The sequence below is a fragment of the Pipistrellus hanaki genome, assembly GCF_964339955.1.
Source record: "Pipistrellus hanaki genome assembly, chromosome: 19".
Classification (NCBI taxonomy): domain Eukaryota; kingdom Metazoa; phylum Chordata; class Mammalia; order Chiroptera; family Vespertilionidae; genus Pipistrellus; species Pipistrellus hanaki.
The window spans coordinates 23,227,000-23,243,893 of record NC_140521.1 but is presented as its reverse complement, the minus strand read 5'-3'; the positions used below and the strand labels follow the sequence as shown (position 1 = coordinate 23,243,893).

At 63.9% G+C, this 16,894-nt stretch overlaps 1 protein-coding gene across 1 annotated transcript in view; it reads left to right on the top strand.

Annotated features, from left to right (window-relative positions):
- GRAMD1B (GRAM domain containing 1B) overlaps positions 1-16,894 on the top strand; it is a 173,001-nt gene that overhangs the window by 28,159 nt on the left and 127,948 nt on the right. The window contains 1 exon segment of the mRNA XM_084868426.1: positions 9,580-9,645. Coding sequence (XP_084724552.1) covers positions 9,580-9,645 — 66 coding nt within the window.

The following is a 16,894-nucleotide window of genomic DNA, read 5'->3' as shown; positions in this document are numbered from 1 at the left end:
ACCCGCCTCCCTCTGGGGTGACGGGTGACCCGCCTCCCTCTGGGGTGACAGGGGACCCGCCTCCCTCTGGGGTGACAGGGGACCCGCCTCCCTCTGGGGTGACAGGGTGACCCGCCTCCCTCTGGGGTGACCCGCCTCCCTCTGGGGTGACAGGGGACCAGCCTCCCTCTGGGATGACAGGGTGACCGGCCTCCCTCTGGGGTGACAGGGTGACCCGCCTCCCTCTGGGGTGACAGGGGACCCGCCTCCCTCTGGGGTGACGGGTGACCCGCCTCCCTCTGGGGTGACCCGCCTCCCTCTGGGGTGACAGGGGACCAGCCTCCCTCTGGGATGACAGGGTGACCGGCCTCCCTCTGGGGTGACAGGGTGACCAGCCTCCCTCTGGGGTGACAGGGGACCCGCCTCCCTCTGGGGTGACAGGGTGACCGGCCTCCCTCTGGGGTGACAGGGGACCCGCCTCCCTCTGGGGTGACGGGTGACCCGCCTCCCTCTGGGGTGACGGGTGACCGGCCTCCCTCTGGGGTGACCCGCCTCCCTCTGGGGTGACAGGGGACCCGCCTCCCTCTGGGGTGACAGGGTGACCGGCCTCCCTCTGGGGTGACAGGGGACCCGCCTCCCTCTGGGGTGACGGGTGACCCGCCTCCCTCTGGGGTGACAGGTGACCAGCCTCCCTCTGGGGTGACAGGGTGACCCGCCTCCCTCTGGGGTGACGGGTGACCGGCCTCCCTCTGGGGTGACGGGTGACCTGCCTCCCTCTGGGGTGACAGGGTGACCGGTGCTACGTTTCCAGTCACATGATCTCAGCCTGTCACTACAGGGTCTCTGAAGGATGGAAGGATGGAAGGAAGGAGGGAGAGAGGAAGGACGGACGGATGGAGGACCTTCCTCCTGAGCACTCAGTGCGTTAGATCCTCGTGTGTCTAACTGCCCGGGGGTGGGGGGCACTCCTCCTCTGACTGCATCTCCATGTAGCGGGGGCATGGTGTGTGTGTGGCCGCCAGGCCCGGCTCCTTCTGTGGCGGTTTCTGCCATTTCCAGGGGGACCACTTAGGGCCGGGGATGCGCCCACACCCGACACGTGGCGACGTTGACTGCTCTGCCCGTGGTCACCCTAAGTGAGGCCATAGTGAGGACTAAGGGTGTGTCTGTCTGACTCCAGGTTCTGAGCTCAGACACGGTGCCCACCACGCGGTCCGCACAGGCTGTGCCGCCCCTCGGGGAGCAGGCTCAGCGGGTGGGTGACCCGCCCAGGTGCCAGCCCGTGAGAACCACGTGGGAGGGGTCGGGGGTCGGGCGGCCTGTCTCCATCTGGTCTGTGACATCACTGCCTAAAGCACTGTTTCCTCCTTTGTACCCGTCAGAGGCCTTTCGAAGCTTCCCATTAGCGAGAGAATGGTGCCCCACGCTAGGTTGCCCTGATTGCGCCAAGAGCAGAGAGGCGTGCCCTGGACCTGCACAGCCTCCGTGCGGAAGAGGGCACAGCCCGTCAGACCCTGTAAGTGCGGGTGCAGCCTGCACAGCCCTGAACAGGTGCCACGTTCTCTCTGGAGCAGAGGCTGCCTCCGAGGCACCCGGACCCCTTCCCAGCCTCCGCGGGTCCTGGGTTGGGGGAGTAGGAGGGGCCGGAGAACCGAGGCTCCCCAGCCTGACGGCCCAGCGTCCGGGCACCTGGGGCTCTGCCCTTCCTCCCGTTACCTTGGCCTCCTGGGCCAAGCGCCAAGCCCCAGCGGCCGGTGAGGACCAAAACCAGGTCCCCACCCGCTTTCCCTCAGCTCCTTTCCCAGCTCCTTTCCCCCAGGAATGCTCTGGAATCAGAGGAAGCGCATCCCCGCCTCTGGAGCACAGCCCAGGGTTCCCGAACGTATTGCAGCGGTGGTTTGAAGCTGAGCCCGAAGCAGGATGGGGCGGGTCACGGACGTCCTCTGCCGCCTGGGGCGCTGCGGCGCTCGCACGGCCCCTCCTGGCGGTGTGAAGCCGTGTCCGCCCCTGGCGCCCACGCTGAAGTCCAGGTCCCTGTTAGAGCGATTTCAGGCTTCCGACAGCCATGGCCGCCGCAGTGCCGCCTGCACCGCCTCCACGCTGCCCTCCACGCGGTCCTCCCCGCAGGCCCCGGGGCGGGGGCGGGGGCGGGTGTGGTCCTGGCCCAGCCCGGGCTGCGGCTCGCTGAGGGCGCCGGGAGCCGCCTGTGCCCGGCCGTCACCGTAAATGCCCTGTGACTCGGTGAACCGACGTGGTGTCCGCTCGGACCGATCCGCCCGCCTGCGGGCATCGAAGTGGGGGCAGGGCAGCGGCTGAGCGGACATTCTGCTGAGCAACGTGGTCCGGGGGCGGCGTGGAGCGTGGTTGGCAGCCCTGGTGTGGAGGGGGAGGACCCGTGCCCATCCGGGTTCACCTGCAGCCCCCACTGCTCGTGTTCGCCGCCCCCGGGCCCTGACAGCCCCCGTGCGCGCTGGGCCTCCAGGGAGCTCTGCGCCCCTCAGCTCTGCGCCCCTCAGCTCAGGTCTGGGAATGGCCCGCCGTTCTCACTCTGCTTGTCCCGTCCCAGTGTCAGTACCACACCTTGGGGACGGTCACCGGCCCGGGGTGGGGGGCGCTCCTCCTCTGACTGGTCTCTGTAGCGGTCATTATCACTATCGTCATTATCACTATCGTCTCATTATCACTCTTCGAGAGCAGGTCCTTCTGGGATCCGAGTGCTCTTCCCGGGACCACAGACCGGGCCTCAGGGGTCCGGGTGTGTCTGTGCGGCAGCGTGTGCAGGCGCCGCTCACATTTCACACCGTCCTCTCTGATCCTCACCGTCGCTTCCCGGTGGGAGCTGCCGGGAGCTGTCTCCATTGTGCAGACGGGGAAACTGACGCCAAGTAGTCTGCTCCGGGCTTACAGCAGGGGGGGCGGGCTGGATTGCACCCAGGCCTGCACAGTCTCCGTGCGGAGGAGGGTACGGCTCCCTTAGACCTGGAAGTGCAGGTACAGCCTGCACACCCCGAATCTGGATTGCGTGCTCCAGGCCCAGGCTCACCGCTGCACTGGCGCTGCCCTTGCTGCAGGCACGCGGGGGGCGGGTGATGCTCTGCGTTACTCTGAACCAGGAGCCGTTGGAGGTGATGCTTGTTTCGGTGTCTCTGCCCCCTGGGCTCCGTTCTAAGCAGAGGGAAGCCAGGAGGCAGGGCAGGGGCTGGGTCTGGGTTCTCTGCTTCCAGAAGAGCTGGGTGGTTGGCCTCCTGGAGGTTTTGGTTTGGATGGCGACAGTGCCATCTAGTGGGACAATGTAGGCATGTCAGTCAGAGTCTGTTCTGGGATCCCCTGTGTCAGCTGAGCTTCAGATCCACGGCCAGAGAGTGGCTGGTGAAGTCCGGTTTGACCCCTAGAGGAGGCCACATGCTGGTCCCGCCCTATGGGTGGGGGAGCCCTGCCGCTGACTCCAGGAACCCCCCCCCCCAACTCCCTCTCCGGTCTCTCCCACCTGCTGGGCAGGCTGATGGCTGTTCCTCCCTGAGGCTCACTCTGGGGCCATTCTGTTTTCAAGGTGACCATGTCCTCTGGGCCGCCTGCTGTGGCACAGCACACCCACGTAGTGCGTAACCACATGGTGCACACCCCACGCATGCACACCCCACATGGTGTACACACCACGCCTGCACACCCCACATGGTGCACACCCCACGTGTGCACACCCACGTAGTGCACACCCCACACAATGCACACCCCACGTCGTGCACTCCCACACAGTGCACACCCCACACCTGCACACCCCACATGGTGCACACCCCACGCTTGCACACCCACACAGTGCACACCCCACGCCGTGCACACCCCACGCCGTGCACACCCCACGCTTGCACACCCACACAGTGCACACCCACACAGTGCACACCCCACACAGTGCACACCCCACGCTGTGCACACCCCACGCCGTGCACACCCCACGCCGTGCACACCCCACGCCGTGCACACCCCACGCCGTGCACACCCACGTAGTGCATAACCACATGGTGCACACCCCACGCAGTTCACACCCTCGCTGTGCACACCCCATGCTGTGCACACCTCACGCAGTGCACACCCCACATGGTGCACACCCCACGCAGTGCACACCCACGCCGTGCACACCCCACACGGTGCACACCCACGCCGTGCACACCCCACGCCGTGCACACCCATGCAGTGCACACCCCACACAGCGCACACCCCACGAGGTGCACACCCCACGCTGTGCACACCCCACGCTGTGCACACCCCACGCCGTGCACACCCCACGCCGTGCACACCCCACGCCGTGCACACCCACGCGGTGCAGGAGGTGCGTGCTGCGTGCTGCAGGCCGGTCTGGTGCAGGAGCCAGGGGCCCCAGCTCTGTGTCTGACTGCGTCACAGGAGCTGCAATCCCTGAGGCCGGGCCAGGGGGAAGTGGGAGCAGCCACATCGCAGTGAACAGCGCAGGAGGAGCTTCGGGGAGGCGGTGGGAGAGGATGTGTGCTCAGTCCTCACCCAGCCACGCCTGCGTCCAGATGGCGTGTTCTGGTGTCCGCCTTGGGAAATGTGATAGAAACTGCTCCTCAGTTCTCTGCTTCTCGCTGGGAGGACAGAACCTAAGTGCGTGGTGACAGCTGTGCCCACAAACGCCGTGTGCCCTGTGAGCGACAAGGCCTGGGCAGGCCTCTGCACCCCACTCAGGCTCCGTCCCCACGATCATCTCAGGACACATGATCCCACCGCACGCACTGCACCCAGTGAGCCCAGTGCTTTCAGTGAGCCCAGTGCCCCCATGTGCCCAGAGCTCCCAGTGCGCCCAGTGAGCCCAGTGCCCCCATGTGCCCAGAGCTCCCAGTGCGCCCAGTGCATCCAGTGCGCTCAGTGAGCCCAGTGTCCCCAGTGCTCCCAGTGTTCCCAGTGAGCCCAGTGCCCCATGTGCCCAGTGCTCCCAGTGTGCCCAGTGCTTCCAGTGCTCCCAGTGAGCCCAGTGCATCCAGTGAGCCCAGTGAGCCAGTGCTCCCAGCGAGCCCAGTGCCCCCAGCGAGCCAAGTGCCCCAAGTGTGCCCAGTGCTCCCAGTGAGCCCAGTGTTCCCAGTGAGCCCAGTGAGCCCAGTGAGCACAGTGCTCCCAGTGCGCCCAGTGTTCCCAGTGAGCCCAGTGAGCACAGTGAGCACAGTGAGCCCAGTGCGCCCAGTGAGCCCAGTGCGCCCAGTGAGCCCAGTGTTCCCAGTGAGCCCAGTGAGCACAGTGAGCCCAGTGAGCCCAGTGCGCCCAGTGAGCTCAGTGCGCCCAGTGAGCCCAGTGTTCCCAGTGTTCCCAGTGAGCACAGTGAGCCCAGTGCGCCCAGTGAGCCCAGTGCGCCCAGTGAGCCCAGTGTTCCCAGTGAGCCCAGTGAGCACAGTGAGCCCAGTGCGCCCAGTGCCCCCAGTGAGCCCAGTGCGCCCAGTGAGCCGAGTGAGCCCAGTGCGCCGAGTGTGCCCAGTGCCCCCAGTGTGCCCAGTGAGCCCAGTAAGCCCAGAGAGCCCAGTAAACCCAGAGAGCCCAGTGAACCCAGTGAGCCCAGTGTGCCCAGTTCGCCCAGTTCGCCCAGTGCGCCCAGTGAGCCCAGTGTGCCCAGTGAGCCCAGTGCCCGCAGTGAGCCCAGTGAGCCCAGTGCCCCCAGTGAGCCCAGTGAACCCAGTGAACCCAGTAAGCCCAGTGAGCACAGTGCTCCCAGTGAGCCCAGAGCTTCCAGTGTCCCAGTGAGCCCATTGCGCCCATTGTGCCCAGTGCGCCCAGTGAACCCAGTGCGCCCAGTGAACACAGTGAGCCCAGTGAACCCAGTGAACACAGTGAACCCAGTGAACCCAGCGAGCCCAGTGAGCCCAGTGCGCCCAGTGAGCCGAGTGAGCCTAGTGCGCCAAGTGTGCCCAGTGAGCCCAGTGAGCACAGTGAGCCCAGTGCGCCGAGTGTGCCCAGTGAGCCCAGTGAGCACAGTGAGCCCAGTGAGCCCAGTGCGCCGAGTGTGCCCAGTGAGCCCAGTGCGCCCAGTGAGCCGAGTGAGCCTAGTGCGCCGAGTGTGCCCAGTGAGCCCAGTGAACACAGTGAGCCCAGTGAGCACAGTGAGCACAGTGAGCCCAGAGAGCCCAGTGAGCCCAGTGAACACAGTGAGCCCAGTGAGCCCAGTGAGCACAGTGAGCCCAGTGAGCCCAGTGAGCCCAGTGAGCACAGTGAGCCCAGTGCGCCCAGTGCGCCCAGTGAACACAGTGAGCCCAGTGCGCCCAGTGAACCCAGTGCGCCCAGTGAACACAGTGAGCCCAGTGAACCCAGTGAACACAGTGAACCCAGTGAACCCAGCGAGCCCAGTGAGCCCAGTGCGCCCAGTGAGCCGAGTGAGCCTAGTGCGCCGAGTGTGCCCAGTGAGCCCAGTGAGCACAGTGAGCCCAGTGAGCCCAGTGCGCCGAGTGTGCCCAGTGAGCCCAGTGCGCCCAGTGAGCCGAGTGAGCCTAGTGCGCCGAGTGTGCCCAGTGAGCCCAGTGAACACAGTGAGCCCAGTGAGCCCAGTGAGCACAGTGAGCCCAGAGAGCCCAGTGAGCCCAGTGAACACAGTGAGCCCAGTGCGCCCAGTGCGCCCAGTGAGCCCAGTGAACACAGTGAGCCCAGTGAGCCCAGTGAGCCCAGTGAGCCCAGTGAACACAGTGAGCCCAGTGAGCCCAGTGAGCCCAGAGAGCCCAGTGAACCCAGTGAGCCCAGTGTGCCCAGTGCCCCCAGTGAACCCAGTGTGCCCAGTGAGCCCAGTGAACACAGTGAGCCCAGTGAGCCCAGTGAACCCAGAGAGCCCAGTGAACCCAGTGAGCCCAGTGTGCCCAGTGCCCCCAGTGAACCCAGTGTGCCCAGTGTGCCCAGTGAGCCCAGTGAACACAGTGAGCCCAGTGAGCCCAGTGAGCCCAGTGCGCCCAGTGAGCCCAGTGAGCACAGTGAGCCCAGTGTGCCCAGTGCCCCCAGTGAACCCAGTGTGCCCAGTGTGCCCAGTGAGCCCAGTGAACACAGTGAGCCCAGTGAGCCCAGTGAGCCCAGTGCGACCAGTGAGCCCAGTGAGCCCAGTGAGCCCAGTGAGCACAGTGAGCCCAGTGAGCCCAGAGAGACCAGTGAACCCAGAGAGCCCAGTGAACCCAGTGAGCCCAGTGTGCCCAGTGCCCCCAGTGAACCCAGTGTGCCCAGTGTGCCCAGTGAGCCCAGTGAGCCCAGTGTACCCAGAGCAGCCAGTGAGCACATTGTGACCAGTGCGCCCAGTGCGCCCAGTGAGATCAGCGAGCCCAGTGAGCTTAGTGCACCCAGTGAGCCCAGAGCTTCCAGTGTCCCAGTGAGCCCATTGCACCCAGTGCGCCCAGTGAGCCCAGTGCACCCAGTGAGCCCAGTGATCCCAGTGAGCCCAGTGAGCTTAGTGTGCCCCTTGAGCCCAGTGAGCCAGTGCTCCCAGCGAGCCCACTGCCCCCAGCGAGCCCAGTGCCCCCAATGTGCCCAGTGCTCCCAGTGAGCCCAGTGCATCCAGTGTTCTCAGTGTGCCCAGTGCCCCCAGTGTGCCCAGTGCTTCCAGTGAGCCCAGTGCTCCCAGTGAGCCCAGTGAGCTTAGTGCGCCCAATGAGCCCAGTGCGCCCAGTGAGCCCAGTGTTCCCAGTGAGCCCAGTGAACCTAGTGCCCCCAGTGAGCCCAGGGAGCCCAGAGAGCCCACTGTACCGGGAGCAGCCAGTGAGCACATTGTGACCAGTGCGCCCAGTGCGCCCAGTGAACCCAGCGAGCCCAGTGAGCCCAGTGCGCCCAGTGAGCCGAGTGAGCCTAGTGCGCCGAGTGTGTCCAGTGAGCCCAGTGAGCACAGTGAGCCCAGTGAGCCCAGTGAGCCCAGTGCGCCGAGTGTGCCCAGTGAGCCCAGTGCGCCCAGTGAGCCGAGTGAGCCTAGTGCGCCGAGTGTGCCCAGTGAGCCCAGTGAACACAGTGAGCCCAGTGAGCACAGTGAACACAGTGAGCCCAGTGCGCCCAGTGCGCCCAGTGAGCCCAGTGAACACAGTGAGCCCAGTGAGCACAGTGAACACAGTGAGCCCAGTGCGCCCAGTGCGCCCAGTGAGCCCAGTGAACACAGTGAGCCCAGTGAGCCCAGTGAGCCCAGTGAGCCCAGTGAACACAGTGAGCCCAGTGAGCCCAGTGAGCCCAGAGAGCCCAGTGAACCCAGTGAGCCCAGTGTGCCCAGTGCCCCCAGTGAACCCAGTGTGCCCAGTGTGCCCAGTGAGCCCAGTGAACACAGAGAGCCCAGTGAGCCCAGAGAGCCCAGTGAACCCAGAGAGCCCAGTGAACCCAGTGAGCCCAGTGTGCCCAGTGCCCCCAGTGAACCCAGTGTGCCCAGTGTGCCCAGTGAGCCCAGTGAACACAGTGAGCCCAGTGAGCCCAGTGAGCCCAGTGCGCCCAGTGCGCCCAGTGAGCCCAGTGAACACAGTGAGCCCAGTGTGCCCAGTGCCCCCAGTGAACCCAGTGTGCCCAGTGTGCCCAGTGAGCCCAGTGAACACAGTGAGCCCAGTGAGCCCAGTGCGCCCAGTGCACCCAGTGAGCCCAGTGAGCCCAGTGCCCCCAGTGAGCCCAGTGAACACAGTGAGCCCAGTGAACACAGTGAGCCCAGTGAGCCCAGTGCACCCAGTGCCCCCCCAGTGAGCCCAGTGAACACAGTGAGCCCAGTGAGCACAGTGAGCACAGTGCTCCCAGTGAGCCCAGTGAACACAGTGAGCCCAGTGCACCCAGTGAGCCCAGTGAGCCCAGTGAGCCCAGTGAACCCAGTGCCCCCATTGTGCCCAGTGAGCCCAGTGAACACAGTGAGCCCAGTGAGCCCAGTGAACCCAGTGAGTCCAGTGAGCCCAGTGCCCCCAGTTCGCTCAGTGTGCCCAGTTCGCTCAGTGAGCCCAGTGCCCCCAGTGAACCCAGTGAGCCCAGTGCGCCCAGTGAGCCCAGTGAACCCAGTGAGCCCAGTGAGCCCAGTGCCCCCAGTTCGCTCAGTGTGCCCAGTTCGCTCAGTGAGCCCAGTGCCCCCAGTGAGCCCAGTGTGCCCAGTGAACCCAGTGAGTCCAGTGAGCCCAGTGCCCCCAGTTCGCTCAGTGTGCCCAGTTCGCTCAGTGAGCCCAGTGCCCCCAGTGAACCCAGTGAGCCCAGTGCGCCCAGTGAGCCCAGTGAACCCAGTGAGCCCAGTGAGCCCAGTGCCCCCAGTTCGCTCAGTGTGCCCAGTTCGCTCAGTGAGCCCAGTGCCCCCAGTGAGCCCAGTGTGCCCAGTGAACCCAGTGCCCCCAGTGTGCCCAGTGAGCCCAGTGAGCCCAGTGCGCCCAGTGAACCCAGTGAGCCCAGTGAGCCCAGTGCGCCCAGTGCGCCCAGTGCGCCCAGTGTGCCCGGAGCGTCCAGTGCCGGTGGGTGTTTTTCCACCAAATCCGCCATCTCTCCTATCCACCGGTGCCAGTGTGCTCTGTGCACACGTCCCCTGGGAACTTGCATTTCTAAAGTGTGTTGACCCCCTTCTCTGTCGAGCTGCCGGCCGATGGCTCCCGGGGAGAGGAGCTGGTCCCTAACGGTTCCCATCCTGTGTCTCCTTAGCAGCCAGCACAGCAGCCATGAGGATGATGCCAGCAGGTTCCTGAGTCCCCAGGGGCAGGAAGAGAGGTACGGGCGCTGGAGGGAGGGGAGGGTGAGGGTGAGGGGAGGGAGGGGAGGGAGGGGAGGGCTCTGGAGGGAGGTGAGGGCGCTGGAGGGAGGTGAGGGTGAGGGGAGGGAGGTAAGGGTGAGGGGAGGGAGGTTAGGGCGCTGGAGGGAGGAGAGGGCGCTGGAGGGAGGAGAGGGCGCTGGAGGGAGGTAAGGGCGAGGGGAGAGAGGTAAGGGATGGAGAGGGACAGGATGGAGGGAGGCAAGGGCCATGGGAGGGAGGGAAGGGATGGAGAGGGAGAGGATGGAGGGAGAGACGAGAAGAATGAGGTGAAACAGTAAGTGTTTAAGGTGCTTCTGCCATGAGCAGAACCGGGGAAACAGGAGTGGGAGAAGCCTGCATCTGTGGTCAGAGCCTGAGAGAGAGACGCCGGGCAGTGAGGAGGCGCGGTGAGGGGTGAGCCTGTGGCCGGGGTCCCGGGGAGAGGTCAGCTGGTGCAGCGGAGAGTGAGGAGGCTTCGGGGTGGCCGGGACGGGAGGTGCCCGTGGGGGCAGTCAGTGCCCGGTGTCGAAGGCACCATGATGGTCGGAGTCAGGTTACGGAGGACAAGGCCGGGTGCGGTGCAGTGAGACAGTGAGAGCTCGGTGACGAGGTGAGGTGAGACTAGTGAGTCCTGGGCTGTGGCCTGTGCCTCGGACGGGCTGGGTTCGCACAGTGTGCTGAGCCGAGCAGGCGAGGAGGCCGCGGCTGCAGGGCAGGGGGCCGCTCTGCCCTCCAGACGGTTCGCTCCTTCTGTGCCGCGCAGGGCGCACGGCGCACGCAGCCTCGAGGGGAGGGAGACGGCAGGGCGGCAGAATGAGGTTCCGTGCTGTCTCAGAGAGCATGTGGGCAGGAACGGGGACTTGCCTGTTTACAGTAGGTGTGCTGTTATATGCTGCCCGTTTATAAGTTTATAGTCCCTTATGAAGCGGCAGGTTATTACGGGGAGCCAGCACGGTGGCAGCAGTGTTGAAGGATTTCATGTGGGAAGAGGCTGTGGGGTTATTTACCGAACAGAACACAGTGCCAGACGGTGACGGAGAGCCCGGCTCCTGCCGGAGGCCCAGAGGCAGGGACCCTCTGCCCGCACCCGTCTGACCGTGTCCGGGGGTCCACGTGGAAATGGAAGCGGACCAGTGAGAGCCAGAGACAGGGATGGGGCGGGGGCGAGGCCATACAGGACCGGCTGCGGGAAGGGTTTGGCCGGACACGGACGGTTCGGGTGCCTTACTCGGCACCGGAAGCCTGAGAAAGGGAACCAGCGGGAGAAGGGGCAGCGAGGGTCCGCCCAGGACACCGGGCTCTGCGGCTGGCAGGCCGCCCGTGGGCAGCGGGGAGCGCCCCCCGCAGGATCCGTCCTGGGCCCGCAGGGGCCTGCCCGTCCCTGCCGTTTATAACGGTGTGAGCCCCTCGCCCCCATTGTTTATCTCATCACTGACCAGGGCTCACAGCGGAGCTCATCAGTTAGTTAGACAGAGGTGTCTGGCGGCTCCGGGCCCCCAGGAGCCGGGCCCGCCTTCCTGTTAGGACTCAGTCCTGGTCCGAGGCGGCTCCCTCGGGCTGGAGCGGGTGTTTCAGATCTCTGAGCGGCAGCCGGGCTGTCAGAATGCGGAGGGCCCTGGGTCCCTCACCTCCCGTCCTGTCTGAGCGCCCGCTGCTCCAGAGGGATCCCCTTCCCCCGGGAGAGGGCTGAGGCCCCCGGGAGAGGGCTGAGGTGTCCTGGAGAGAGGGCTGAGGCCCCCGGAGAGGGCGGAGGCGTCCGGGAGAGGGCTGAGGTGTCCCAGAGAGGGCCGAGGGGTCCCGGGAGAGGGCCGAGGCCCCCGGGAGAGGGCCGAGGGGCCCGGGAGAGGGCGGAGGCCCCCGGGAGAGGGCGGAGGCCCCCGGGAGAGGGCCGAGGGGCCCGGGAGAGGGCCGAGGGGTCCCGGAGAGGGCCGAGGGGTCCGGGAGAGGGCCGAGGCCTCCAGAGAGAGGGCTGAGGCGTCCGGGAGAGGGCTGAGGTGTCCCAGAGAGGGCTGAGGCGTCCGGGAGAGGGCCGAGGCGTCCGGGAGAGGGCCGAGGGGTCCGGGAGAGGGCCGAGGGGTCCGGGAGAGGGCCGAGGGGTCCGGGAGAGGGTGGAGGCGTCCGGGAGAGGGCCGAAGAGTCCCGGGAGAGGGCCGAGGCCCCCGGGAGAGGGCGGAGGCCTCTGGGAGAGGCTGCGTCTGCAGCACAGGCCCCGGCTCACTGGGAGCCCCCGCCGTCCCCCTGCCCCTCGGGGTGGGGTGAGAGGCATCCCTGCCAGCTCCTGCTCTGCCCACTCCTCTCACAGTCGCTGCTTCAGAGTCTCCCATCCACAGCCTCTGCCCGGAATCACATGCGCACACACAGGCACACACGCACACGCACATGCACGCACGCACGCCTGTCCGGAGGCTGTCTGCTGAGCAGCGGTGCAGTGCTCCCCTGCAGCCTGGGGGCGGAGGGCTGGGAGCAGGGGCCGCTGCCGGGTCCGTGGCCCTCCCTCCGGCTCCGGCTGCCGTGCACCGCGCCTTCCTCGGCAAGCCTTTCCTCAGGAGAGAACGTCCCCGGCACCTCAGCACCGCAGCCGCCCGGCGCAGCCCGCACCCGGCCCGCCCTCTCTTACCGCGTTCCCACCCGCTCCGGTGGCTCAGACGCCGGGCTGTGAGCGTGACACCTGCGATGGGGAGAGTTCAGCCGCACATGTGTGTGTGTGTGTGTATGTGTGTGTGTATGTCTCTCTGTGTGTGTCTGTGTGTGTATCTCTCTGTGTGTATGTGTGTCTCTATGTGTGTGTCTCTGTGTGTGTGTATGTGTGTGTGTGTCTCTGTGTGTGTAGGTGTGTGTGTGTGTGTATGTCTGTGTCTGTGTGTCTCTCTCTGTGTGTCTCTGTGTGTGTGTATGTGTGTGTGTGTCTCTGTGTGTGTGTCTCTGTGTGTGTAGGTGTGTGTGTGTGTGTGTGTCTGTGTGTGTGTGTCTCTGTGTGTCTGTGTGTGTGAGTATGTCTGTGTGTGTGTGTGTGTGTGTCTGTGTCTGTGTGTCTGTGTGTGTGTGTGTGTGTGTGTGTGTCTGTGTGTCTCTCTCTCTGTGTGTATGTGTGTGTGTGGTTCAGGTCTTTGCTCTGAGCCTATCTGACGGGCACTGTGCTGCTGGGTCAGACATTCCCGCTGGCGGCCTTCCTGTTGTCTCCTTCACCTTGGCCACCCCCCCGGTGGCAGGAGAGCAGGGGACGCTGTGAGGGAGCGAAGTGGCCAGGTCGAAGGTGGGTGACAGGGACCCCCTTCAGCGGCTGCTCTTGATTCTCGAACGCTGTGATCACGTAAGATGAAGGACAGTTTCACAGGTCAGGCAGAACACAATCATCCTAGATTTTTTTCTCTTTTAAAAATCAAAACTTGAATCCTTCGGTGTGAGATGAACGGTAGCATTGGTTGTTCTTGTTCCTGTGAGGTCAGAGGATAGGATATTTAGAGCCGGAATCGCTGTCCTCCAGAATCTAAGAGTGTCCGCAGACAGCAGAGGGGCCCGGACCGAAGGCTTCTGGGAACTGTTCCTCGTCCGCACCGGCTTCTGTGCTGACGGGAAAGCCTGAGGAGTGTGGGGGGCGGAGGGGGCTGTGCAGGGGGGTAGGCGCTTCCTGCGCAGGTGGGCATCGGAGGAGGGCTGGTTTTAGGAAAACAATCACCTTATGGGATTGTGGGATTTGTCTCAGAGGGAGGAATAATCCCCTGGATTTCCAGTAGAGAGCAAAATAGACCTAACTTCCTAAGGCATGTATACGCGTGTAATGGGTGGTGGTAACACGGCAGTGAGAAGCACTAGTGCGGGGGCCAACACAAAATCGATACAATTTTCTCCCATCTTTTAACTTCTGGCGGGGCTAGTAAGTTAACGGAGACAGATTAAAAGGAAAAAAATCAAATGTTAATATATCAGCACGGGGGATCCACAGATGCATGAAAATCCCGAAGACGGTGTGGCAGCCTGGGGTGTGTGACGTGTTGGACACAGGAGCGGGGACAGGGTGTTGCTGCAGAACAGAGGGGGGGGGGGGGGGACTGAGAGGGAAGATGAGGAAGAGCAGGCACGCGAGGCAGGGACGTCCTTGGTGACACTCGGACACGGGCCGGGGCGGCGGCTCACAAGCTGCCGGAAGCGTCCTGCTGCCGCACCTCCTTCAGGTCCGGGAGGGACCCCTGAGGGCTCCGTGCTGAGGCTGGTGTTTTATTTCAGTCTCCGGGTGGAAAGGGGGAGGCCAGCGGCTCCCATGGGCCTTTTCTTCCCTAACCCCCAGCGAGCAGTGACCCCCGAGCTCCCTGTGCGGCCGGACTCGGCTTCCCTAACGAGGCCGTCGGTCCCTTTGAAGCTCAGGGGACCGGACTGAAACGACGCACTCGGACATGAGTCTGCAGCTCAGGCCATACATGGGCTTGGGGTTAGCAAAGTTCACGCAGAGGCGGAGGGAGAGGGAGAGGAAATTAGCCTGAAGCCAAGGACGCTGGGAGACAGAAATAGCGAGGGGACGCTCAGAAAGAAGAGGCAGCAAGAAGGTGGGGATGGGTAAGATGAGAACTAAGAAGGGCCTTCTGCAGGGCGATTCGTTCATGGTGACTGAGAGCAGAGGTAGAAAAAAGTTTATGCTGGTTTGGCTCAGTGGATAGAGCGTCGGGCTGTGGACTGAAAGGTCCCGGGTTCGATTCCGGTCAAGGGCATGTATCTTGGTTGCGGGCACATCCCTAGTGCGGTGTGTGCAGGAGACAGCTGGTCGATGTTTCTCTCTCATTGATGTTTCTAACTCTCTATCCCTCTCTCTTTCTCTGTAAAAAATCAATAAAATAAATTTTTAAAAGAGAAAGAAAGGAAGGAAGGAAGGAAGGAAGGAAGAAGGAAAGAAGGGAAGGAAGGAAGGAAGGAAGGAAGGAAGGAAGGAAGGAAGAAAGGAAAGGAAAGGAAAGGAAAGGAAAGGAAAGGAAAGGAAAGGAAAGGAAAGGAAAGGAAAGGAAAGGAAAGGAAAGAAAGAAGTTTATGAGGGGAAAGCGGAGGCTGGGGAGGAGAGGACCAGAGACACCCAGGGGGCAGGCTGGGGTGATCGGGGAGAATCCACACAGCACTTCCTAAGCCTCAGAAGCAGAAATGTGCAGGTCAAGGTGAGAAGTTTGCAGAGGATGTCCTTCATTTATTCACTCAACATACTACCGGTTATGCAACATGTGCTCTCGGAGCGTTCCGTTTGTGGAGGGGACAGCAGGGTACGTGACAGAGAAAACATGAACTCGGACGTGTCCGCTGAAGAAAGGAGAAGTGTCCGGTGAGAGCGGATCAGAGACAAGGGACAGGACGGGAGTGGGCGGGTGGGGTTGTAATGGTTGAGCTAAGACCCAAGGATGAGTCTGAGGTGAGGAGGAAGTGGTGAGGTGCGAGGAGCTGAGATGGGCAGGAGCCTGTGGGCCGTGACCAGGAGTCTGAGTGCAGAGCATCAGGGAGCCAGGGCGTCTTCAGAGGGAGGTGGCAGTGCGGCTGGAGAGGGGCAGGCCCAGAGCGGGCCGGCCAGGAGTGTGTGTGTCCTGGACGTCATGCAGATTTCACAGCACGAGTCCCGGTGGTTCAGAGACCGTGTGTGTGTGAAAGCCGGGGACAGAGGAACCAAGGCGGGGGGGGCTTAGGGTAGAAGCTGCAGGGAGAGCCCAGGCCGGCTGCTTGGCCTAGAAATGGCGGGAAAGCAATGAGCCACGCTGGGCTGCATGGGCTCACCGAGAAGGAACGGTCACAGTGCCAGCGGCGGGCCACGGTGGAGAGTCAGAGAAAAGGGGCCTTGGAGACAGGCAGGGGGTGTGCTGGGAAGAGCTGCTGCTGCTCCCCTGGGTGCAAGTCTCCTGGGGCCCCGGAGCCGCAGAGATGCAGGGAGGGAGCGAGAGGGGGGGCAGGCATGGACCTGCTCCAGAGGGAGCCCGGAGGCACTGTGTCTGTTTCCTGGAGTCAGGGCATTTGGGGAGGTCCCCGGAGGGTCTCAGTAGGATATGCATCAGCTTCCCACCTGTGTCCCCTCAGGGTGGTGGTTCCCACTGATGGGTCGGTGCGAGGTGAGGGGTCACTGGTCATCGCTTCTGGCCCTGATGTCAGCCTGGGCATCGCCTCATCTGGGTTTTCTGCTTTTCCGGGCCTGGAGCCGAATCACAGCCGAGGCCTAAATGACATCTCTGGTTTCATTAAAACCCGCCTCCGTGGCCAGCAGACCCGAGGCTTTGTTCCTGAGAGGGTTTGATTCGGATCAGGACCTCGCTGGCCCAGGGCCCAGTGCTTAGGGCAGGGTCCTGCAAGGGCTGTGCGGGAGGCTGTCTCGGCCCGGCTCCTCCTCTGACGGCTCTAAACCACAGGACAGTGATCTGCGGGGGAGGAAGGCCAGGGAGGTCCGGACGCAGAGCCGCGTATGCGGGGCCGGGGCTCTGAACCACAGGCCAGGGGCGCGCTGTGGGAGGGCGGGTCACGCTGGCTGAGGTCCCTGATTTCCCAGTTTGCCCGGCGCTGGGCACCCGGGACTCTGCCCTGTGCCTCGTTCTGCCGGGTCTGATGCCCCCACGCCCGCCAGGCCGGCTCAGGTTGCTCGCCGAGGAGCCTGGGTGTGTGGAGAGGACCAGGGCAGCCCGGCTGGAGCTGACAGCGGCTCGGCAGCGCGGAGGCCATGCAGGGGTCCGGCGGAGGGGGCTGTGGCTTGGCGTCGGGCGGTGGCCATGGAAAGAGAAAAGGGGGTGAATATAAGCATAGCCAATGGACGAAAAACTCTGGGGAGGGAGGGTATGTATGGGAGTGGGGGGTGGGGATTGGTAAGGTATGTACACATATAATACCTGAATTAAAAAAAGTGAGAAAAAAACAAACAAAAACAGCAACGAGTAAACATCCTCAGGTGAGGTTTAAAGAAAAAAAAAAAAAGAAAGAAAAGGGGGTGAACGGAAGCTGTTCTCGGGATAAACGCCCGTCCATCGGTGACGGCTTGGGCAGAGGGTGTGAGAGCGGAGGAGGTTCAGAGTTAGTCCTGCGGTTCCAGCGGGCTCCGCTGGGTGGCCCCTGTCGGAAGGAGGCAGGTGTGATCACAGGAGAGGACGCTGAGTGGGCGGGACGGGCGGCTGCAGGCGTCCGGGGTGGTGTGCGGAGGCGCGGAGGGTCTGCTTTCTCTGTGGCAGGAAGTGAGGTCATGTCCTTACGACGAGGAAGGCAGGGGGAGAAGTACGAGGTTTG